General features: G+C 34.4%; 1 protein-coding gene across 9 annotated transcripts in view; it reads left to right on the top strand.

The window, feature by feature from the left end:
- Positions 1–25,982, top strand: part of FCHO2 (FCH and mu domain containing endocytic adaptor 2) — an 81,919-nt gene that overhangs the window by 20,780 nt on the left and 35,157 nt on the right. For all 9 annotated transcript variants that reach the window (XM_030259086.4, XM_072922080.1, XM_072922079.1 and 6 more), the window contains 6 exons: positions 996–1,100; positions 2,971–3,069; positions 4,138–4,234; positions 19,837–19,881; positions 22,050–22,122; positions 25,045–25,069. In XM_030259086.4, coding sequence (XP_030114946.4) covers positions 996–1,100; positions 2,971–3,069; positions 4,138–4,234; positions 19,837–19,881; positions 22,050–22,122; positions 25,045–25,069 — 444 coding nt within the window. The remainder of the gene's footprint in view (positions 1–995; positions 1,101–2,970; positions 3,070–4,137; positions 4,235–19,836; positions 19,882–22,049; positions 22,123–25,044; positions 25,070–25,982) is intronic.

The raw sequence follows: 25,982 nt of genomic DNA, 5'->3' as shown, positions 1-25,982 counted from the left end.
GGAATACTTTTGTATTACAAATGATGGGAAATTTTGGAGCAATAGTAAGCATGTTGAGTAAAGAAGCTAGGAAAGAACATAGTGTTCAAGATGATTTTCATTGGCATTTAATTTGGAAATAGATTATCAAAGGGTTGAAAAACTTCACCTCGTGCATCATTCTGTAAGCTTTGAAAATAACTTTTTCTCTACTACAATCAGTCACTTAATTTAGTTTTGTTTTCCGTGTAATACTGAGATTGTCCTCATTTTATTTTATGTTTTACTTAACTCCCAGAAAGAAGATTTTGGTTTACTGGCAACAAATAATACTAGCAACTTCATTTAGTTTTGTTTTCTGTGTAATACTGAGATTTTCCTGCATTTTGTTTTATGTTTTACTTAACTCCCAGAAAGAAGATTTTGGTTTACTAACAACAAATAATGAAAAGTATAAATCTCCAAAGGACTACTAATAGTAACACTGACCTGCCTAAATCTGACCTTCACTATGTTCTGCATTAGTTTCACTTTCAAATATCTGTTAATGCATTGATGTAACTCCCATATTTCTGAGTTTCCTTCTTCATTTTGAAGAAAACTTCACTGTCATGTGGTTTTTGCCATTGATTCTTTCAGTATTGCACTTGTAATTTTGATCTGTATTCTCACCCTTCTTTTTTCCTGTTTTGCTGTTGCAAATATAAAATTGTTGTTTTGACAAGAGTTAATAAGTTATCTTCAGCAATTAAATTTGATTAAAAACTAATTTTTTAATAAATATTTTCATATAAGGAGAAGGGATTTAATTGAGTTAATTTGTTACACTTTTGCATGATTTATGTATAGGAAAATCTCTAATTGTTCTTATCTGAGATATTTGGTGTTGAAATTTTGTTATGATACCTCTTTGTTTTGGTATGCCCCTGACAATTTTTAGAGATTATCCTAGGCTTTCTTTTAATAGTAACTTAACCTGTATGTGACATTTGCCACATTTTTATATTGATCTATAGGCAGCAGTTAAATCTAAAAAAGCGACAGATACCTATAAACTGTATGTGGAGAAGTATGCTGCATATAAATCTGATTTTGAACTGAAAATGACAGAAACAGCACAGGTAAGTGTTGCATTAAATGAGTTACCTTTGAAGTCAGTTAATATATTCTATTTAATTTCTGAAGCCATCTGAAATTAAAGATTTTAAAAAACTAAAATTTGTTTGAAAGACAAAAGCTGACTATGTATGTTGTGACAGCATGTCCTTCAATGACACAGTGGTGTGCTGGCCCTCTAGAAGGTGTTCTGAAGAAATTTTTGGAGGAAAGCAATATGAACTTCTGGAAGTATTGTATATGCATTGTGTTTATGTGGAAAATCCTCTGAATTGCTGGGCACCCTGGACTCATTTACAGGAGTTTTAATATTGGGATCCATTGTGGCTTTTCATTATTATTCCATTGAAACACTAAAGTTGCAGTTATTTAAAATGCTTACCCAGGATTTACCTGAGGTTATGAAAAGGCATTATAACTGTTCAGTTTTCTGGGGTTTTTTAAAAGACTGTGTTCTGGAAGATTTCATGTTCTCTGTATCAATGCATATACCATGTCTTGCTACATTTTAAACCACATTTAGCTCCTTAACTGTAGCTATCTTTTTACTTAAAATTTAAATTTTCACTTAATGTTATTATGGACAGTTGTAAACTTTCCACATCTGTCCATATTGGAAATGAAATTTGTTATTCTGACAATTAAAAATGTATGTGTGGAATTCATTTTAAGTATAATGGTGTAGCTGCATCCACATTTTGGTTTCTCAGTGGCTACTTTAAAGGTGATGTGATAGGAAAAATGACATCCATGATTATATGGAATCCCACTTCTGTGTGAAGCACATCTTGTATTGTCGTAATTCAGTATACCTTTCACTGAGTGAGGAGTGCAAGTATTTTTCTTTCAGTGCAAAATCAGTTGGTTTAGCTGAAATCTGTCTTACAAAGTCCAGTAAAGAAGTAAAATCATAGGGTAGGCTACAGAGGATGAGATAAGATACAGTGGATGTATCTTCTATAATTAAGATAAAGGCTGCTGAAGAAAATAATTTTAATCTCCCTGAGTGATGACAGAGGTACATAAGTATGGCAGATGTTTGATGGCTTAAGAAGCTAGAGATACATGTCTTGTATGCCTGGAGTCATGTTTGTGAATCAGAGTAGCAAGAGGTTCGAGATTGGGATCTTTACAGAACCCCGTGCAAATTGGAGAGAGGATTAAGTGTTGCGCCAAAGTTTGGACACACTTGAAAGGGTACTTACAGAAATAGACAGAGAACTAGGAAAGAGCAGAAGTAAACAAAGATTTCAAGACTGTTATGGTTGACTGTTGGGCAGGATGAGAACATTTTTAGTTCTGATTTTTGGCCAGGAAAGGGCCATTGAAAACTTTGGAAGTGATTTTAAAATGGCTGTCAGCTGACAGTGTGGGTAAAAAGGAATGTACTGTAAAAATGATGCATGATGAGTTTAAAGATCAAACAAATTATATTTAAAGAAGCAGAGAACATAGATTTAACTAGAGAAAGACTTTATTAGTGTTCTAAAAAGGAAGTGCAAAACATATCCAGACATAAAATTTCTTGGTTTAGATGAAAAAACAAGACTCTTCAGTTCTGGAGAAAAGAGAAAGCTTGAACACTTTCTAGGCATATTTTGGTAGAAATAGATCCGATTTTTTTAAAGGGTTAGATGGAAGTTCAAAAAGGAAGTAAAAAAAGTTCAATAATGATTCTGAAATCATAGCTTGCTTTCTAAAGTACATTATTTCATAACTGACTTCTCCACCATACTTTCTTAAATGTAATTATTAGGTTTAAGATATGGAGAAAAAAAGAGGCTTATTTCTTATTGTTTCATGTTAGCACATTTAATTATTGAAATTTAATATTTAATATTTTAGTTATGATTAATTGCTTATATTTGTTTGCAGAAATTTCAAGACATTGAAGAAATGCACCTTCTTCGAATGAAAGAGATTATACAGTCATTGTCAAATACCATAAAAGAAATTCATTTACAAATAGGAGAGGTATTTTTATACTATATTTGGATCATGCTTTATGTTTTTTCTTAACTAAATGGAATATTTCTTTGTGAAATTCAACGTAAGGTCAAATTTCCATGGCTTCCTGTTCCATTTTTAAGTTCAGTATCACAAAGTTTACAGAATAAGACTGGATAAATTTTGTCTTCAGGAAAACAAAATATTAGGACAATTTGAAGAATTCTAAAGTTGAAGTATTTTTAGTGTATTTTTAAGTTCTGCTTTCTGGATATTAATTTAGCACTCATTTCACACAGAATTAGGATATTGCTTTTCTAATTAGAACTAGAAATTATATCACTCTGAGAAGTTTCCAAATATTTTATACTCTTGGATTTTATGAGCAAAAGATATTTAATAGCAGAAGTTTTTATAATATATTTTGTTTAGATGGAAGTTGATTTGATTCAAAAATTATATACTTATGAAAATAACACAATACTTTTATAATTATATACTTATTAAAACTAAATAATAATTTTTATAAGCAGTCCTTAGGGTTTTTTTTGGAAGTGTCACTTTATTTGCTTACACTCCAGCATTGAGGTTTTTTGCTAATAAATGATCATCACAAGGGTCTTGCCATTTTTTTCTAAAGTATATGCATATCCTGCCTTGTTGGAAAAATCTATTGTCAGCATATTGTTGGACCAAAACAACATGTTGTTAGACCAAAATTATTACAACAGTAATGCTTTTTACTCAAGCAGGTGGGAGTTGTGATAATACAGTAGTAACAGTTCACACCCTAAACTGGTGCTGGCTGAAAAAACTGCCTGTCTTCCTGACATTATAGTGGGATATGTTGCCAACAAATTAAAAAAATATATATGCACATGTTGTTTAACGTGGAAGAAATAGACGTAAAACCTAGATCTGTAATTTCTTTTTTTGTCTGTAGTACCCACACTTGCTAATAGTACAGAAAGGAGAAGGATTTCCTAGATAAAATATCTGTTGATTTCTCTAAGTCGTGTAATGTTTTTTAGAGGGTAGGTTTTTTAATTTTAACTACAGCAAAAGCTACTTCTTAATCACTTTTTTTTTTTGAAGGTGCATGAAGAGTTTATTAATAACATGACAAATACTACAGTTGAAAGTTTAATACAGAAATTTGCTGAGTCAAAAGGAACTGGCAAAGAAAGACCTGGTAAGAAATGAAAAATAACAGAATAGGAAATGTTGGCTTTAAAACTGGAAATTTCCATTCCTAATGAAATGTCAAATCCATATTAATGTGCTGTATTTTTAACATATGTTCAAATTCTTAGTATTCATTAACTTTGATATTAAATGGTTTGTAGAAATTGGTAATGCAGAATTTGTTATGTCTATGTAGTATTTGTGTTCATGATGCTTGGTAGTTCATTGGCCTGTAGTACTAAACTATGCAGTTTCCTGGAATATCAGGGAAATTGGTCAAGAAGCTGTAGTTCCTTGTACAAACTATGTGTTGTCTGCTATGTGTTTCTTGTACAAAATGTGATTCTACATAAATTGTACTTCAGAACTTCATTCAATATAAACATATTAAGAGCAGATACCTATAAAGCTGCTTATTGAATGTTGGAGCAGTTGCATCAGTTTGTTCAGCTTACCAAATTATCATTTTAATAAATACACAATATCTATTTTTAATAAAATTTATTTTAATATACAATAATGTGTATTGCTTCTTTAGTAAGAAGCAAATTGAATAACACTTTCTGAAGGTACTGTTGATTGGGTGTGGTAAGACTTTCCTGGACTGGCATAAAAAGGCATTCTCACAGCTGCTGCCTATATAGTGTCACTTTAATATTGGCATGAATATACAGTCACTAGGTGTGTAAATACAGGAATTAGTAGTACTGTTTCCTTCAGTGCTGGGAGCTCTCCACTAGCAGTTCTGTCTTCTAGGAGAGGCACACAAAGATTTATTTTCCTAGAGCAAGAATATACATACCAGAGTAGATAATGAAAATTTATAATGAATTGTTAAATGTTATTAGGTATCTTGCAATGTGTGTGTGAGATGTTTTTAACATAACATTGTTTCATATTCTTTTTGTGATCCTGTAATGCTGATATCCAAGTGGGCTGAGGTAAGATTACATGTGGACCGATATTTGAAAGTTTCTTGTGTATTCATCAATTTCTCAGTAAAGGTCAAAAAAGAAAACGTGTGAACTTCAGAGTATCAAGTTCAGTTGGTCTGAAATAGGACAAAGACCTGTGGCAATTTGATGTTCAGACCTCTTGGAATAGCTGTTGCCAAGATGTCATGGCAAGGGATTTCCATCTTGCATTTCAGGTCCTGACTGCCTGGGTTACTAAGACACTTGCTAATTTGCCCTAGAACATTGCACACTTTCAGTCATGCTGTCAAGCATGGGTTTTGTCAGACAACATTGTAATTTTTAGAGAAGTAATACTTCACTTTTTAATTTAATGGAGAAACTACACACATTTATACTTATTTGCTACTTTACAGTTCTTCAAATCTGTGCTCTCTGGGGACAAATAAAAACATTTCCAAATGTATTTAAGAAAGTTAAGCGAAGTATTTTAAGGAACAATAGCACATTTAGTTTGTAAATATATGCACCTTGAATTTTCTTTTACAGTATTAAATTATTTATTGATATCGTCTTTGTCAAGCAGTCATGGTGCAGGGAGAAAGCATAGTCAAATTCAGCAGCAAAAGAATATAAATTCACAAGAACTTTTGAAGTGTTGAAGACTAGCAACACAGATTTCTAATGATGTTAATTATGCTTACTGCTTTTAGTATATTTGTTTTAGTAACTTAGACTCATAAAACTCTGATAATTCAAAATATTTGGAAGGCAAAGTGAGATATCAGTCTTCGAGAATGAAAAAAAACCTCCCACTGTTAAGGACTGCTTTTTCATTATTAAATGATTAAACTCCCACTTTTTTCCATCTGAGAACTGTTCATAATGAAAAGATAATTCATGGAACAAATATTGAAAGTCTGTGGGATGTATTTATTAACTAGGTTGAAGAAGGAGATGGCTCCTCAGAAAAATCTAAATATTCAGTATAAAAAAATTATACTGACTTGGCTTACAAAACAAATGCAGAAAAACTGTCTTCTGGATGTCACTGTTGGATGTAACTTAAATCTGTTTAAAGGCAATACTTTAAAATTCCCCAGGACTATGTAAGCCTTTTTTCATAATTTTTATATTATTTGTGGGTTACTATGATACGTGAGATTGTGGGTACTGTCAGATAAACTAAAAAGTCAATGCATAACAAAGTATTTTAGTTAGTTTGGTGCATTCTAGCTATTTATACAGCAGAGTTCACTTGCTTTTATCTATATCTGTAAAAATAAGAATGAATCTGAAATGAAGAATTGATGAGAGTTGTTTTATTATGGAGAACTAGAAACCATTTACAGTAAAGTTACTTGCGTATCTCAAATGTATCTGTAAGTGATGTCTGTTTTAGCAGATATATGGGCTCCCTCTGGTGGCTAATTTCTGTCACCTGGAGTAATAATGTACAGGGTTATCTAGAATTCAAGTCTTTCTTGTACAAATAACAGGTTTTCTTTCAAACAGTAATGCTTTGTGGGAGTTTTTTCATTCACTCAAGAACTTCTTTACAATGGCTCTTTTTGCACTGCTACCTAAATAACTTTTTTAACGTGCTTCTCACTGAATTTGTTTTTTTTTTTTTTCTTTATGAAATCAGTTTAGAATTTAGAGTTTTTAATAACACAATATTTGGAGAAGGAATAATTTTTGGTTTCTGACTTCCATTCAGTGAAAAAACAAAACAAAAGACCAAACCAGTTATATCCAGTTGCAAATCTTTAATTTTAACTGAAAAGAAAGTTAGTGTAAAACACCAAAAAACAAGGCTGGCAGAAGCAGTAAGGCTTCAGATCAGAATTTAATGTGTTCCCTGAACTGCCTCTAACACCCAGAGGAACCAGGATGAGGTCATCTGGTTCCTCTGGGTGGGGAATGGGCCCAGGTGATCTTCATGAGGTTTAACAAGACCAAGTGCAAGGTGCTGCACCTGGGTCAGAGCAACCCTGGCACCAGCACAGGCTGGGGATGGGCAGATCACAGCAGCCCTGCCCAGAAGAACTTGGGGGTGCTGGGGATGAGAGGCTGGACATGACCCAGCCATGGGCACTCCCAGCCCAGAGAGCCACACGTGTCCTGGGCTGCATCCAGAGCAGGGTGGGCAGCAGGGCCAGGGAGGGGATTCTGCCCCTCTGCTCTGCTGAGAGCCCACTGCAGTGCTGCATCAGCTCTGGGGTCCCAGCACAGGAAGGACATGGAATTGTTGGAGTGGTCCAGAGGAGAGACACTAAGTTTATTAAAACACTTCTCCTGAGGACAGGCTGAAGGAGTTGAGGCTGTACAGCCTGGAGAGCAGTACGCTCCAGGAATAGCTGATTGTGGCCTTCCAGTACTTCAAATGGCCTTACAGGAAAGATGGGGACAAGAAAACAGAGCCTGTAGTGATATGGCAAGGAGTAATATTTTTAAACTAAAAGAGAGTAAATTCAGACTAGATACATGTAAGGCATTTTTTATGATGAGAGTAGTGAAACACTGGAATAGGTTGCTCAAAGAAGTGCTAATTTTTCCATCCATGATACCATTCATCGTGTTTGACAGGACGGAGCAACCTGATATTGTTAAAGATGTCTCCGATTATTGCAGGGGAATTGAATTAGATGAGCTAAATGTGTGTGCCTGTATTAGTTTTTGCTCACTACACGGTTCACCTAGAAGGTTCCATCCAGACCAGCCTTGAACACTTTCAGAGATAAGGCATCCACAGCCTCTCTGGGCAACCCATTCCTGCACGTTCACAGTAAAGAATTTCATTCTAGTATTTAATCTCTTCTCCTGCGTGTTATTTCCTTCTTATCACTGCATGCCCTTGTGAAAAAGCCCTTTCCAGTTTTTTGTGTAGGCCCACTGTAAGTACTGGAAGGTGCTCTAAATTCTCTGTGGAACCTTCTCTTCTTCAGGCTGAACAGCCCCAACTCTCTCAACTTTTCCTTATAGCACAGGTGCTCCAAACCAATATAGTGGCCCTACTCTGAAGTCAATTCAGGGTAACATCTTGTGCTGGGGACCCTAGAGCTGGATGCAGTACTAGAGTGGGGTGTCACCTGAGAGGAGCAGTAGGACAGAATCCCCTCTTGTCCTGCTGCCCATGCTGCTTTGGATGCAGCTCAGGATACAACTGGCTTTCTAGGTTGTGAGTGCACATGACTGGGTCACAGTAAGCTGCTTGTCCATGAACCCCACTACATCTTTCTTTCAGAAGGCTTCTCTCAACCCATTCTCTGCCCAGCCTGTCTTGGTGCTTGGGATTGCCCTGACCTAGAATCCTGCAGTTGGTCTTTTTGAATTTCCAGAGGTTTGCACAGGCCCATCTCTTGGGTCTGTTCTAGGTCCTTCTGGATGGCATTCCTTCTCTCTAGTGGGTCCACCACACCACACAGCTTGGTAACATTGTCAAACTTGCTGAGGATGCTCCCAACTATCCGTATCACTGACAGAGATGTTGAGCAGCACCAGTCCCAATACTGTCCCCTGAGGAATACTTGTCACTGCTTTCCACTTGGACATAGAGTTTTTGATGGCAACTCTTATAGTGCAACCATCCATCCAATTCCTTATCCACCAAGTGGTCTGTCTGTCAGTTATGTGTCTCTCCAGTTTACAAACCAAGATGTCATGCAAAACAGTGTCAAATGCTTTACAGAAGTCCAGATAGATGCCATCTTCCCTTATCCACCAGTGATGTAATCCCATTGTAGAAGGCCTTTGTCTTCATTAATTTATTGTAGTATCATTGTTAGTGACTGTTGGTATTTTGTTCTTCTATTTTTTTCTTTAAAAATATTGAAGATGAAATCAAGAATTTTACTGTAATGCAGATTAAAAAATGGAAAGCCATAATCTTGTTCTCCCTTGTTCTCCAGTAAAACAATGATGTGCAGATGACAATTACTACATGTGCTGTGCCATTATTTAGTGTGAGTGAGAGAGGCATTGGGTCATTTTCAGCTGTAGTAATTAAAAAAAAAAAATTATAATACTTTTAAAAGTATTGTTTTTGTGCTATCTTAATCCACGTTTCCCAATCTGTGAGCCCATAGAAATACTTCTTGGCTCTTTTCATTATCCATTGAATAAATAAGAGCTTTTTACAAGGCCTAAAAGAGGCTTGCATTTTTAAAAATATTGAAAATTGTTGCCTGCAATTCATCTACACTTTGGATTAAATTATAACAGTAGTTTACAATGTTTATTACCAACAGCTGCTGTTGCTCAACCATCACTGGCTCTTGCACATATACTAAAATATTTCACTTCTGTTTCTCATATTATTTCAGATACTAGAAATACAGTATGAATATTTTTAATAAAATGGTGCTTCCACAGGCAACAAGATTCAGAAAGGACAGATGTGGTATTGCCATTCTGTTTTTTCCCTCCACCAAATGCAAAAATTGACAATTTGGTCAGTAATCAGTAATGCTGATTTTGAAAAAAGTTTGGTTTGTTGATTTTTGGAGCTGTTGAAGACCTATTTCACTTTACTTGCCCATGCACAAGAAATAGTCTCAAGTCTCCTGGTAACTCCAGTCATGGAACAGAGTGAGGTCATGCATGTCAAATGGAGACACAATTTCAAAATGACAAAAAATCCTGTATTACTTTCTGGAAATGCTATAAGGTAGATTAAGTTGATACAATTTTCAGTGAGTTAGGACAGCTATAATGTCAGGATCACTAGTTTTTCACAAGGTAGCACATACCATAAAAAATATCCTGGCATCTTTCTTAGTGTGCTGGTGATCCTTTTCTTTTCTATGAGAACACATTTGTGAGCTCTGCCTGTTAGCAGAGATCATGAAAGCATTGAAGCTTCAAGTTTAGTAAATATCTAAACCCCAAATTTTCCCTAGCCTTTAATTCAACTGATTTCTGATTCCATGAACTCGACAGAATTATTGATTATTTTATTAGAATAGTTTCATGTGGCTGTCTGTTGGCCATGGCATTAGTGCAAAGTTTGGTATGAGTTTATCATATGCTTTTAGGCCTTTTGTAATTGCCTGTTGTGAGCATTTTAGTCCTAAATGTCCATGAAAAGTACTGTTTGTGTTTTATCCAAAACAAACACAAGAGTGTCAGAGTGAGCTGCACCACAGCAGAAAGGTAGTGCTGATAGTGTTAATGCAGAGTTGTGCTTGATCCATGTTAATACTCCTATTAGGTTAGTATGTTGTGTTAAACAGCGTGTTTTGTATCTAATGAAGAAATGTACCAAATGAACAAGATTAGGCAGTGGGGGAAAAAAGAGAGCTAAGAATAAATGTATTACTCCTAAAAATTTTTAGAAACAAGTTAACCCTTTCTCAGACTTTGAGAGGCAAAACAAAGGCCACCAAATACTGAAACTTGCTTTGATTAGAGCTTACTAGCATTTTGCATGGTTAAATAATGAACTCTGTTTTGAAAGAAAGACTTTAAACATTGCTGGGTGTGGCATTTATGGATTTGTTTGATAACATAGTAGTTTACAGCACATACAAAAATACCTTTCTAGGACACTAAACAAGTTACAAAGTAGATGTAAATAAACTCTAAAAATGGTTAATACTGACTTTTGAACATCTCTGCAGGACATCTTTGAGCTTCTTTTCCACAGGGAAGGGTAACAAAGCAAGTATTTATTTTATGTTCTTATAAATTATTTTCTTTGTATTTTCTTTAATTACTGCGAATACTTTAGTGCTGCTGACGCTTGTGGTTAAATGCACAAATAGCTTGGAGTGGCACAATTTCTCAAAGACTGTGCCCACATATAGTTAGACACAGAAGGGTGACTGAGGAATGAGCTTAGTTTATCAACACTGACAATGTCCAAGGGATTCAGCAAAGTATTCTTTGTGAAGGAGAGCAGACTACTGCTGTATTTCAGAAGTTAATTGAAGAAATTAAGTATGAATATTTTTGAGTTTTTTTATGAGAAATTGGGCTTGAGGCAGATAGAAAAGTCTTTAAGAGTCTTATGCTGTAGAACTGAATTCGATGAGGAAGATACAAGTTGAAAAGCTGTACCAACAAATGTAACTTAATTTCTGTCCTAGATGTCTGTTTTATTTTGCCTGCAAAAATTTGGTCCTTTCAACAAACTGCCAAAGCTTCTCTGGGCTTCTAGTCTGATCTGCCGGCAGAGATTTTTAATAATTACATATATGTAAGTTGTAAACTTGTTTTAGAATGCAATTTATTGATTTTTAGTGGTCTGAGGAGTTATAAAGGAGCAATTTTTATTGAATAAAATATTTGAATGCAAGTGGAAGAATCATAGCATTGATAAAAATATCTTAGACAACATCAGTAGATGTAACAGGATGAGAGCTAGTTGTGAAAGATCTGGAACACTCAGTAAGATAAAGTACTGTTTGGCACACTCAAATTTTTTTCCTACAGGCAAGCAACTCAGTTGAAGCTTGATATTTAAAAGAGTTTTTTGGGATTGCAGGAGCAAAGCAATGTCCATTTCAGTAACTTGAATAGGAGGAATATATTAAGTATAATCAATAATAATAGTATATTAAATATAATATTAATATTTATATATTAAGTAGGTGATAGTAATCACAAAATATATAATACAAAATGATGGATTCTACTATGACCAGAAAAATTGAATAGCTTTAAAACAACTAATAACAGAAAAAACACAATGAGATGTGTTTTATTCTGATAAAGTAACTAAGACTTGTACTTTACTTATATAAAAACATACCCTTATATATAATTAATATTTAGGAAAGGTTTGATATTTTGAACTTATTTATTTGGAGTATATTTCTCTTTTAAGGTAGGAAATGCTCCTCATTTTCTAATGGAAAAAAGATCTTTTTGTCTGAAAGTTCTGAATGCTATAAAATATGACCCTCTTTTTGCTCCTTAGGGTCACATTAAATGTCTTAATTTTTGATGATTTCATGGGCTTAAGTTCAGAACTTCAGTAAGGAACCATACATCTCTTCATTTACAGGGAGAATATGTGAGTGCTAAAAAAGATGTGATTCTTTGAAGCTGTCTTTGAATATGTGAGCTACAGCTTGACATATTTACAGTGTCTACACTGATGTTCCAGGATCTTAGATGAATCTTCTTAAAAGTGAAAGTGTCTGTGCATTTCTTTCATCACTGTGTACTTGGCATGATCTGTCTTCAGCAGGTGCATCATGCACCATATAGACAGGCAGAGCCTTTTGTCACAGTCTACATTTATAGACTAGACTTATGCTGTTATTTCGTATTTTTTCCACACCGCTCTTAACGATTTTCACAAGACTGCTACTTTCTACACCATTTGATGGAAAAGGAAAGTGTAGCAATGAGGCGATTGCTGAGGAAGAAGCTTCCAAACTACTACTCATTTAGGGAGTTAGCAAACAGCTGAGTATGTATTTGTACATATGTTTGCCTGCCACTTCGCTTGTGAATACTTGAAACCAGCCATATTTCACATCCTGTTGTTTATGCAGTCAGAGAGAAAATACGGAGTGAAGCTGAAGCAAAAGCAGGAGTAGAAAATGACAAGAAAAGGGATCATAATGGTCTGCAGATTGGTGTATTAGCTGACATTATTTTGCTGCTCACAGACCTCACACTTTCATAGATCATAGCAGTATTTGTTGTCATACTCAGGTGTTGCAGCCTAGACAGATCTCTACCTTGAATCATTGCTGTTGGTACATGTTTCCTGTCTCTTTTAAAAACTCTTGTGTTATCAGAGCAATGAAAAATACTTTTTAACTGATGTTTGTCACCTTTTTATTTTAGAGAAAAAAAATCTGGTCTTTCCTTTTGATGATAAACATCTTAATTGATAATAATTATTTTAAGGCTTCTCAGATTATAATCCATTTCTACTTTGTTTTTGCTCTGTAAACCACATAGAAATAGTGTCCCTTGAGTATAACGTATTTGCTGTATTCACATAGTTTGTAACCAGAGTACCAGAAAAGCCTGAGATGGATAATGTTGCCTTTGATCTGGTGAACTGAGTGCAGGGCTGGAAGCCTAGTAACCAAATCAGAGTTGAAATGCTCCATCTGAAAAAATTCTTTCCAAGGAAGTGCTACATGTTGCTGCTGTTAATTGTGCCAGTATCACCTCTACCTTTCCCTTTTTTTTTCCTTAATTGAATACTATTACTGTGCTATAGTTTTCTTTTTTTAACTTTTTTTTTTTTAATAAAGGAAGATTTGGTGAGGTGTTCAACATCTCTAGAGTATGCGTATCAGCTAGGCTGATATATCATTCTGAGGATATAATGAGTAGTCAGAAATTCAGTGATTGTTGTGGTGGAACTGTATTTATCAAATTAGATTGAAGGATAATGTTTCACTGGTACTATTTCAGTCTTTCCCCTCAGACTGACCTGTTAGCAGGCCAGTTTTATTTTTTGTCCCTTATCTTCTTTTTGGCAAAGACCTGACCAAATCCATAAATTAAGATTAGCTTGTAACAGTTTGGTACTAGTATGATAACTCTATCACATGTATTAAATTTAGCTCAAAGAAAACAGCTGCTCATCTTTATTCTGCATTCCTCCAAATAATATACTTTTATTTGGTTTTCTCCTTTTTTTTTTTTTTAATGTAGAATAAAAAGTCCTTTTCTAGGAAAAAAATTTATATTGTTTTATAAAATCATTTCTCAAGTATGGACATAAAAATGGGAAGTTAGTATTAGAAGCGCTGATGTTGACAAAATATGTTTGGACTTTCTGGCTTCTGAATTTGAAAGCTTGAAATGTTTTGCTAAACATGTCACAGGATCATATGATATCAAGAAAAAGATTGCTTATATGTTTGTGTACATACAAAATTGACCTTTGTGATGCAGCTTGACATCTAAACACTAAAAGCAGTCATTTGTTTTGACAGCAGAATTAATTGAGGCTAAAACAGTCAAAATTCCACTTGTATCAAGCTGTTCATTAGGAACTGCTGTCTGGCTTTAGTGCTGTCAGAAAAATAACCTGTTCTGCTATGATTAAATAGCAGAATGATGGTCGGTCCACTGAATTTGAGAAAGAGGTTGAATAAACTTTCTACTGCGGAAACAATTCAGAAGTGACACGCTGCAAGGGGGGTCAGAATGTGCATTGATATCCAGCTGAGCTGTCAACTGGCGCTGAGCCAGGCACGCAAAGCTTTGCCATTTGAAGCAGCATGTGAAGCATATGCAGTTTAAAAAAAATTGTCCTCCTTTCATGCATGATTTACACTTAGAGACAAATTTTTGGTTTTGTTGAAAACAAGAATATGGTTTGTTACTGCATTTGTAACTACAGGTACAGATTTATGGAGTATTTTTAAAAGATTTTGCCTGAAACAGATATGTTAATATGTGTGCATGCATGTGTGTAAACTGATTCCTCAGGCTGCAGGGAAAGGCAGTTTTGTGGGGAGGGAGTGTTTTGAGGGTCAGGGTGTTTCTAGTTTCTGAAAATTATGTGAAGTTAATACCAGGATAATGTTTCTTTCTGACATGCATGCTCTGCTTAAGATATAAAGGACATAGTTTTCAAAAGGAGATGCAAATATAAAGCAGTTCTTACTTGATTTGTTGACTTCTTGATTTAACTTTTTAGCTCTGTGGGATTTTCCAGTTCATTGATAAACTTACTGGGGGCACTTTTTCAGTGTATGACATAATATTATGTTTTCCTTACTAGTGATATTGGTTGACTTTTGCATTTGACTTGTTTATTTAAGAATCCAAACAGTAAAATATTTTTCTCCTCTGAATTGAGGAAAGTGGGAATTATTTTATTATTTTGACATTAGCAAAACATTCTCCCAGCGTCTCCCTCACAGAGGTTTGATATAAAATTTATATAGACAGGCTAGAAAACCTGTATATAGGGTTTTGTGGAGAGAGGTTTTGTCTGTTTTTTTTTTTTTTAAGTAGCAGGTATAAGATATTGGTTATAAAGATAGTTTCTGTAGTTGCCTTGAATATACTCTGGAAGTACTGTTCCCATAGAGGCGAGCTATGTAGGAGATTCTGTAAGATAATGTACAGTGCAATTAAATCTTCTTCATTTGTCTGACAATAAGAACATTATCTCCTTATTTCTAGCTATATACTCTACCTTTAGTGGCATGAAAGCTCACGTACTCACATGCCACTTGTAACAAGAGAAACATTACATGTAGTTACTGAACAGTCTAGGAGATGCATCCTGAGATGCACTCTTACTCACTGGTGCTTAATTTATGCAGGTGTCACTTCTTGTAAATTATGAAATTAACTAAAATAAAAATCACACTGTATTATATTACTGTATAAATATATTTATACAAATTACTTTTTTCGTTCCAGCAAACAAAAACTGCCTTATTTTCAAGAGCTTAAGAACTGAACCAATCCTGGTATATTTGCTTTAGTTTCTTGTAAATTGGCAGCTGTCTGCCTGCATTTTTTTTTTTTTTTGTGAAACTACTCCATTTGCTTTCTCTTCTTGTCCTTAATCTGTCCCAGTTGATAGAATACTTTGAGCATTCAAAAACTCAGTGCAGCTTGCAGTGGTGCTTGCTGTGAATTTGTATGTACAGTGAGAGGAGCTTACTGATTTTTGATGTCTGCTTCCTTTGTAGAATACTACTATTTCTCATTAGCATCTGGATAGCTAAGTATAATACTTAAGTGATGGGAATCTCACTAGATACTCATGTCTCTTTCTGTTGCAAAGGCTAACCTTCATTTCTGCACTTTATTTATTAATTTTTTTCTATTCTGTGTGTCTACACTATGTAGAGGTATTTGAGGCGTTAAAGCCAGTGTTACCAATGTATGGGTTAATATAGCAGCAGGGAGAGTTGACTTTTGAAAGTTGCACTGTCCTTGCAACAGAACATTAAATCAAAGACCTTTTCAAGGATTGGACTAGATCTCGGCTATAACTTTTTATTTACTCTGAAAAAAGTTTTGAAATGTCTTTTTGTTTTTTACAGTACTGCTGTAGTTTTAGAATTTAGTTTTGTGTTCATATGAATGCTTGAGAATGGGCTTCCTTCTCAAATCACATTATTGTCTTGTTATGAGAAAAAGAGCAAAGGAAATTTTAGTGCTTTGATTGCAGTACTGCCAAATGGCAATGTTATCAGCATTATCACCTGCACTGCAGTATGGCACCATTTAAATGGTTCTTTCAGTGCCTTAGGCTATCATGTGGCATGGACTCTAGAGACTACTTCAGGGAATTACTTCAGTTCCCAATATCAACACTGCTTCTTAAATGTGAAGCAACTGCTTTTCTTTCTTTTAATGTTGCAATGGACAATTAATCTGTTTACTTCCATCAATAATTTTAGCGATTGTAATAATCCAAATTTTGAGCTGAAGTCCTTGTTGGTGTTAAGCCTTTGTCTACAGTACAATCATTGGGGACAAGTCTGTTCTGAAAACTTTTTACCTCATAGAGGTAATGCATCCATCTTAAAAACTTCATGTAGTTGTTACAGAATTTATTGAGATACCAGGACATGAGTTTGCATGCTTTGACTTCCATTTGTATATTACATCTGTCTGGCAATCTCCATTAATGCAAATCCACTGGTAGTTCTTAATTTTAGCAACTTTTGACTTCCTGATTTCTGATTAAGGAATCAGAAAGACATGCATTTTGGTGTCTCAGAGGGGATTATTTGAGTTGGGATTTTTTAGAGGTTTGGGGGATTTTTTCAGTGCTAGTGCAGCTGCTTTTTTTACCATGTTATGCACAGACAGTGGGCAATGCTAGAAAACTTAAGAAACTCTGAATTCCTTATTGATGCTATGCTTCCGTAATAGTATGTGTGCCTAAGGCCTTCTGGCTGCCTAGGAGACTTCAGCTTGTTCTAGCAGAGGACAGTGTGGTGACAATTCACAGTTCTGGCTGGACAACAGTATTATTGCCTCTTTGGACTCAAAGACATCTGTCTGCAGGAAACTCCAGCTGTTATGCAGGCTGTTGGAAGCTTCTCACAGCTATCATGTTTTGTAAGTCAGTAAACTATAGAGTGCCAAAATAGACAGGAAATATCTATTTCTGAAATGTTATTTTGATTAAAAATACTATGACCAAGGCAAATCATGGTACTCTTTTTGGCAGACATACAGGAAGCAAGACTGTTGGGAGGTCTGAAGTTACAGAGCAAAACTCATCAGAAAATTTAAAACTGTAGAAATTTCACTCTGCCCCATTCAAAAGGGCAGACTGGATGCACAGAATATTCTTAGTTGGAAGGCATCCACAAGGATCATCAGGTCCAGCTCTTAAGTGAATAGCCTATATAGGGATTGTACCCACCACCTCAGTGTTAATAGCACCATGCCCTAACCAACTGAGCTAATTAGAGACATCCTGAATTAGAGACTGATACGAATTTCTGAAATTCCAAAGGAAGAAGGGCCCTATACAAATGTGTGTAGGAAAGGTAAGTTACTACCAAAATAGGTTTTTGAATTGTAACTTGCTCACATGATATCTGTGTGTTTCTGTAGTAAGGAAGAATGTCTTCAAATAAAAATTCTTACAAGGCATAAAAAACTCACCTTTAAAGGCAAGTGTTCTAGGCAAGCATAATGGAAAAAAATAAATTAACTCAGATGTCTTGTTAAAGAAAATCTTTTCTTTCTGCTTATTTTAGAAGTGGAAGTTAAGATACTGATCTGAAATATGGATGAGCTATATTTGAGCCTTCATTATTTCTTTTAATCATTAGTGTAAAAGTTTTTAAATTAAGGGGATCACTCTTAGTGGAAAGGGTAAAGAAATGGTGGAGTTCTGAAAAATGCCTGAGTATTTTATTCCTCTGAAAATATGTGAGTCTCAGTGTTTTCAGGTTTCTTTCTTTTGCTTTAGGGATGAGTTTTTGTGGTCGTTTTGGCTTTTAAAAAATTTCTCCTAGCAAAATGAGAATATCTTTAGAAGCAAGAAATACAAGTAGTTGAATCATTAGTAAAGTGATGAAAAATGTGTAGTCTGAAGTGTAGTCCTGAAGAAGTAACTGTTGTGTTCTTCGGCGTCTATATTTTATGGCATTTTTATGAATGTCTTGCTTAATATCTTTAATAGAATTTAATTTTTTATTTGTAAAATAAAATGTTCATTAAATCTGTATGAAGATGTAGAGACATGTACTGTTCTAAAAATAAGTTTTCCTGGATTTTTTTCTATTCTTTTGTTTTACAAGATACCCAGGTTTGCTTCCTTTTAGAGCGTGCTGACTTTGTTTTACTGTATATTTAGTGAAAGTATTGGAAGACTAGTGTAAAATGTGCATAATATTTATGGTGTGTAACAGATTGGGAGAGCTGCAAGGAATTTGCATCTTGTCTTTCTGTATTGAATAATTAGACTTGCATTTGAAATAATTTACTAATTGAAATTTAAAGGTATGTTAAGACTGCTATTTGAGATTTGTCTTTTAATATTCTGCTCTCAAGAGCATCATTTGGTGGCCAAACAATTACATTATGATAAGTGAGATATTGATGGATTCTAGTCCAAAATTCTGATCCTGCTGTGTTACAGACATTTAAATGTGTTTTTACTGATTAGGAAAATTTTGCAAACTCAGTCTTAATTAGAGTAAATATAAATTAATACTTTGAGCATGCCATAATTTAAAAAAAAGGGAAGTCATTAGAAGTATTTTTTCCCCCTCTGTCTTATCTGTAATGTATAGGAACATAAACTTGTGTGCATGCTGTCAAAATGTCTGTAGAAAGGTAATAACCCCTGTGGCACAGTGATAGCATGCTAAACTTTTTCTTCTGTGGATACAGATACAAGGTAATCCAACATGGGCTGGAAGAAAATTTGCCTGCCTGCATGTGCTCTCTGTTTTCATTGCAGTTCCACAAGTGCTGGTATAATCTATCATTCCCTGAACAAAATCCTACAGAAACTCATGCTGGTTTCTGTACATGTGCTTCCTAAAATGTCTCATAGTGGGATTAAATAAATTCTACGTTTAGGAATATATAGGAATCAATGTCGCTTAGGAAATCAATTTGCAACAGCAACTGACTCTTAATTTATGGCAAATATAATGTGACTAATTTCTTTAGATCCAGAACTTAGCTAGTGTTCTCTTTTTTTTTTTTTTTTTTTTTTTTTGACCTGTTGGGTCCTAATAATTTTTTTGAAAACAAATATTTATTGCTGTGTTTAAGGTTTTATGTGCCACTTCTAATTGTGTAGGCAATTGGCTATGGAGAGGAAACACTAGAACTAGTAATGCAGGGTTAGAAAAAATGTGACTTTCAAAATTAGGGCTTTAGCTTTTCCTTTTTCATTTTTACTTACACATTTCTTGTTCATTAAAAGAAAATAAATTGAAAACCTTACACTGATGCTATATTATAAATGCAATTTTGAATGAGGACACCAATTAGATATAGGCAATTGAACTGTACTTAGATGATGACTAGTATTTTCATTTTTCAGTATGAAGGAGTAAAAAAACTGCTTTACGTATGTGATTTTGCAGTATCTTTGGCAATCAGCAGAGTACTTGTGCCTTTCAGTTACTACGAACATTTGTAATTTGATTATCTCATATTTTCAGGAAATACTAGTTTTCGTTAAAAACTAGTAAATAGATGAAATAAAATAGATGAAATAAAATAGATGAAATTTGACCTAATGTTTATCTTCATTTTCATTTTTAAGGCCCTATTGAGTTTGAAGAATGTAACACATCCAGTGTAGCTGAAGGTGAGTTGCCATAGCATAGTTATTTACATGAGAATGCTGCGAATAAGGACCTGAACTGTGAAGCAAAGGGTACTCAGTGTGTGTGTGACTTTAAAGTGCTCCCGTACACTAAAATGCAGTTTTTATTTTTTATTTTGAGAAACAAACTTCAATTACAATAAGACTGATGCCTTGGGTTTTAGCTTTTATGTTTTTCAGGTTCTCTACTGCCTAGTATGTAACTCTGAAACTTCATATTAGGTGTTTGTAGGTTCTCTTCACAGGGTAGTTAGACAAAATAATCCCATCCCATCTAAAGAATCAAGGACAACCATTACCCAAAAAGCATAAACAATGGTGAAGAGAAGAGGGCAAGCCGGGAGGGGCGGGTGGGGGGGTGGGGTTGTTGAGACTTCATGACCTGGAGCTGTAATTGGACAATTTAGCCCAATATGTAGATGAACCAAAACCTATTAAAATTTAAAAACTTGTGACTGAGATCCATCTTGGATGGTGTAGCCCTGGCCAGGCTCTTGTACTGCCCAAGGTGTATCCTTCAAAGGCCCTTCAATATATACCTATTTTGTCCATTTAGCTCTGTCTAGTCTCTGTTCCAGATCAGCCTTTCTAGGCATCAAGGCCTATAAAACTTTTATAAGACTAATGCATAAAGGTCAGATAATTTGAGTGTTTCTTACAAGTATACTTTGGCTAAGGCTTTGTCTTGGCAGAGGTTTGGATTTGATTCAGTTATGAATGTGTTGTAGCTTAATTTACAACTGTCGGAACAATGGGCTCTTCCCATTGTTACTGTGTTAGTTAAACTAAGCCTAATGTAGTGTTATGGTTGCAAAGTCTTTCTTTGTTGGTGCAGCTTTTTTTGCTTAGGGGATTGTTTTAAGTGGTTAAGAACTGCTTTCTGTCCGTAACGTATGTCTTTACTTGTGGGACAGAGGAGTCAGCAGTATAACTTATAGCATCCAAAAACTTTAAGTTGCCAAGATTTCGGCTGAGACTTAAAATCTCTTCTAACTGAAGCAGAGAAAATCCATGTTCAGAAATTACTCTCATACTCCATTTGCCATTGTTTTGGGCTGCATAAGACACAGAGGAAAAACAAAACCAGACATTTAAAAATAATCTTGGAGAAGATTATGTGCCTCAGTATATATTACTGACTCTACAGCTACCTAATTTGAGAAGTTTGGAGTTATTGAAAATTTCTAGGAGTGGAGATATTCCTTATGCACTGTGTAATGTATTTTTGTAAAGGTAAATATAATAAAGTGCTTGAATTAACAGTGGTTTAATTTTGGAAACCAAATTATTTCTATCATTCTGCTGAAAAGCATGCTGTCAGTAGTATCGTGCATCAAAACCAAATTGTGGACTAGCTGGATCAGGTGCTTGCACTTAGTCTTTTTGTTTGACAGTCTGCTTTGCTTCAGCAAACATTGTGAAGAAGCAGATGTGGCAGTAAGTCTGAGGGAATATTTAAGTATATTTTAGTTTTAGTACATTAAGTGGGAATGAAAGCAATTTTTTCAGTACTGTAGCTATATGTATCCAGTGCTTAAAGCAGGGGAAAAACAAAAGGGGAGAAGTGTTATTCCAAACTCAGTGAGAACGAGTCTTGGAGCTGGATACAGTACTGGGAAATCATGAACTCACATCAGCTGGAAAGCCAAAAAACACTCTTTTTTGTAACAGGACCAAGATCTTACTTTTGAGGAAAGACAGGAGCTTGCAGCTCCTGGGAACACACAGGGCAAAAGAAATAACAGGGTGTTGAACTGCAGTAGCTGAGGAAGGCAATATTCAGTTTCTCATCCATGACTATTCAGGATCACCTGGAGCAACAGCTCCTGTTGAGTTTTTGTGAGCTGAGTCCTCTTCCTCAAAACTGTCTATTAAAAAAAAACTGAGTCTGTATACCCAACTTGGAGATCCAAGTCAGTTTTTTAAGAATTTTGTTACTAATATGTTAAATGCTATTTTGATTTTTTTTTTTAATTGGTATTTCACTTAAAGTAAATTGGAATAATGTTCCCTTAGTTTAGCTCCATATCTATCTCTACTGCATACCGGTGGCAGCATTTAAAACATTGAACTTATATGCATCTGTGTTTGACATTGCTAAATATGCATTTATTGCTTTGATCTATGAATGAAAAATGTTTGTTCCATAGGAATAAAACCACGGAAAAGGAAGCCTTTTGGTTTATCAGGAATAATGAAAAAAGAAAAAGATACTGAATCTGTGTAAGTATATTTTCACCCTGAAGCCTTGTTTTGTATGAAAACTAGTAATGGGGATAAAAATTAGCCCATTTAAACAAAAAAGTGGGCTTATAAGAGCAGTTTAACGCAATGACTACAAAAACATCACAGTTATTTACAATTTTTGTGACCAAGAATTTTGACATAAATAACAACTAATAATAATTGTATTCATAGTAGTCAGCCCATGTTTTATTCTTTCCTGTGCATAGGTAAGTAGTTTTCCATTTTTCTACATTTTAGCATTGTAGATAATGTAATTCACATTAATCCTAACAAAATATGTCTGTATGTGGTAAAAGTACTGGATGGCTGTGTTTGCAGAATTGAAGCTTCAGGTATTCTTTTAGAGGAACTACATATACTGTCAAAGGACAGGAAAATGCCATATTCTTTGCATGTACTCAGTCTCCTGGGAGTCAATCTGTGCAAAAAGTGAGTTTGAGTAACAGTTCTGAGGTGAATTTGTCACAGTGTCTATATTAGTATTTATGGTCAGTGTATTTTTTTTCATAATTTCTACATGTATTCTCTCAAGAAGATAGCTTACAATTTGACAAATTTGACAATATAGAAATATTCCCAGAGGCAACATCTGTATACATACTTTCTAAAATAAGTTTTTTAAGTGTTTTACCAGTGTTAGTTTTTTTAACATACTGCTGAAATATTCATGACCTAAGAACAGCAGGTGTTAATAGCATTTTGTTTCTATATTCACACACTCTACAATAGTGACTTGATTCTGAAATCAGAAGGAAAAACGTATAATGACGTTATATCAATCTCCTATGTAAAATGTGCCATAGGCATTTACAGAGATTCTTGCATTAAACCATAACTACTAAATTAACTAGAACATCACAAATAAATAACAGAGGATTCATTATGTGTTTACATAATATATTCTAATACTTCTTTTATGATCGTTTTAGAAATATAGATTGCTAGTCTGTATTTTGTCTGATTTAATCTTCAACTGATGATCCTGTTGCAGACTGGAAATGATGAAACTGTCATCAGAAACTTCTCTGTACAGAGAAGTCAAGTCCTCCCTTGGTCTCATATTTTATTAGTCTGTAAGCTTGTGTAGTAAGCTTTAGTGTGTGTAGGGCAAGCTTTCTACTTTCAGAAAAACCGTCATGGTTAGTAGGCTTTTCAGTTTGTCAAGACAGTTTTTAAACTGTTGAGGCCTGAACTGGTGTGTCTAGTAATGGTTTTAATGCGGGAAAATACCAGGGTGCATTCTGTTACATATTGCTGTAGTTTAGCCAGGGATTTCACTTCTAACCACTGCTTTGCATGATTTGGTTGTTTCAGTTTTTATCTACAATCCTTAAATTCCCTTTTAAAATCTCCGTTTTCTGAAATACTACCTTATAGCAGAAACATGACCCAGTTCTTTAATTTAAAAAGAATGATCTAGTGAATCTGGAGACTTAAAAGTATTTTTATGTCTTTTAAGTATTTGATGTTCTCGTTCTCCACCTCACCAACACTTGTAAACTGTTGCGTTTACATTGCACCTATAGAACAGATCCTGAGAGATGCTGGTAGTACTCCTCTGAGTGATACTAGATCTACTGCTTCTGTTTGAGATCTCTTGGCTCAGTAATTTTGGAAACCTTCATTGTGGGCTGAAATATATTAAATCATTTGCCTCATATTTCATATTATCAACTTCTATCTACCTCAGTCTATCATGTCTGCATACAGACACTTTTTGAAATTACATCTCTTAAGGGAAGAATATACTTTGTCTTTTCAAGCAGTAAAATATCTTTCAGAACAGCTCTATTGCTATGAAAGACGTAAACCAAGTAGAAATTTGATCACATATGTCTTCTTTTGTGTGAGGCCTTTCAGAGAAGATGGAGTCCTTCCTCTCACTGTCATTTCGTTAACATGCTGTACTGAATTTTGCGTTAATCCTTCCATGTTAGCAAGGTTTTTGCACCTGTTTTTAAGAGACTGCAGTAAAAGCTACAATTTTTGCCTTTAACCCATTTTTTTTTCAGATAAAATGTTTTAGATGACAATACATTTTATTTTGTTCCACATTCTTTTTTCTATACATGCATGTGTAGGAGATTCAGACTAATTATACAAAAACTCTCTTGTTCAGTTACACCAGCACGATTTGTCAGGGTGGAAATTAGAGAGGACTTGTATGCTACTCAAGTATTCCCACGTTCTGTACGTGTAATTGCCTCTGCTTTTTGAAGACATCAGAAAGAATCAGTGTCATTCATTATTTTAAATACTACTGCTCAAATTGAAGTTGCAGTGGAAAACTGTAACACTGCTTTCCTGTAGGCAATTTTTTTTTAAAGTGCTTTTTAGGAGGGTGCTCAGTTATTTTGTTCAGGATCTTCTAGGACTTGACTGCAGCTGTGCTTGACAAACACGAAGAATGAAACTCTAAAAGACAAAGCTCTGAATTCCTCTGAAGAAAATCTTAATTTCTTTATGAACTGGATTTTGTCCAAAACATTTTGCACTTACAGGTAGACTATTTCAGTAGGATTGGTGACTTCTGCTTATTGCACCTATCAACCATGAAGACCTGAAACTTTAAGTATATTTGTCCAGAACACAGTGTGATAGTCCTCACTTTTCTTTTTTGTTATTATTTTTAATTCTTCTCAGTAATATGTGAGTTTGCTTTTTCATAATTTCTTCTTAGTTTTTCTTCTGCAGTGTTTTGAGCATAAACTGTCAGCTGTTATTTAAATCTCATTTAGTTGAATGTGGATTATTTAAAGTAAAAATTTCAAGAGTTTGAGAGGCAAAAGTGTTAAATGCACTGTTTTAAATTAATTGAAAGTATTGAAGGAAAATGTGTGTGAATAAAGTAAGTTGTACATTGTATAATTGTAAATTTTCTTTATTTTTTTTTAATAGGGAGTGTCCAGATGCAGACTCAGTTGTAAGTAGACTTATTTCTAAAATAAATGTATATGCTAATACGATCAAGCCCTGCAATCTGATGAAACTTAACTTACATACAGTCTCTGCAATACATAATTTATCTGATAGAGGATTTAGTATTTTCATAGCATACTCAAAGTGTTAATTTTGTGCAGTACATGATCTTCAGCAGTATGTACAAACAACTGTCAGTAATACATTTTTGTTTCCTAACAATTTTAGGTTTAAGCAAAGTGTTTTCACTGCAAATATATGGTACTTTATTTTTCAGCTAATTGTCTCAATTCCTTGGCTAATAGGTTCTAAGAAAGATAAAGATTTAGTTTAATGTGGACTCAACTTTGTATCATCATACTCCTGTGTTTGCTACTGTTTACTTTGAGAAATTCTTCTAATATTGAGTGGATTCTGCTTTACCACTGGAAATAGAGTGTAGGAATATACTGTCTAAAATATGGCTTTAAATGCAGCATTTCTAGCTGCACTTTGTTAATGGTCTAGTTTTCATTACTGTTATTAGTTAGACCTGTGATATGTCTTAAATTTTTTTTTAGTGAATTCAGGTAAGTGACCATTTCAAATTAAATATGTTCATGATTTTTATTTCCTTAGTTTAGTCTTTTATTTTTATGCAAGCGTATATGTTCTCTTGAATTAACATATAACAAAGATTGTAACTCCCTGAAACTATGTTTGGGGAAAATTTACAGAGTAATCCAAGTGATTTTCTGTAGGTTTATTTATTTTTCATTCATTCATTTAGGTGCCAATTATATTACACAATTTAAGTTTTCAAGTTCATTTATTTTGTGGATTTTCTTATTTTTATATGGTAACTAGGAGGTTTTAGTACCTTATATTAAAATTTATTTTGAGAAACTTGATTTGAATCATCTATCCTAAATGGGGAA

Source organism: Taeniopygia guttata, chromosome Z (assembly GCF_048771995.1).
Source record: "Taeniopygia guttata chromosome Z, bTaeGut7.mat, whole genome shotgun sequence".
Taxonomy (NCBI): Eukaryota; Metazoa; Chordata; class Aves; order Passeriformes; family Estrildidae; genus Taeniopygia; species Taeniopygia guttata.
The sequence above is the reverse complement of the archived record's forward strand: the minus strand, read 5'-3'. Positions and strand labels throughout refer to the sequence as shown.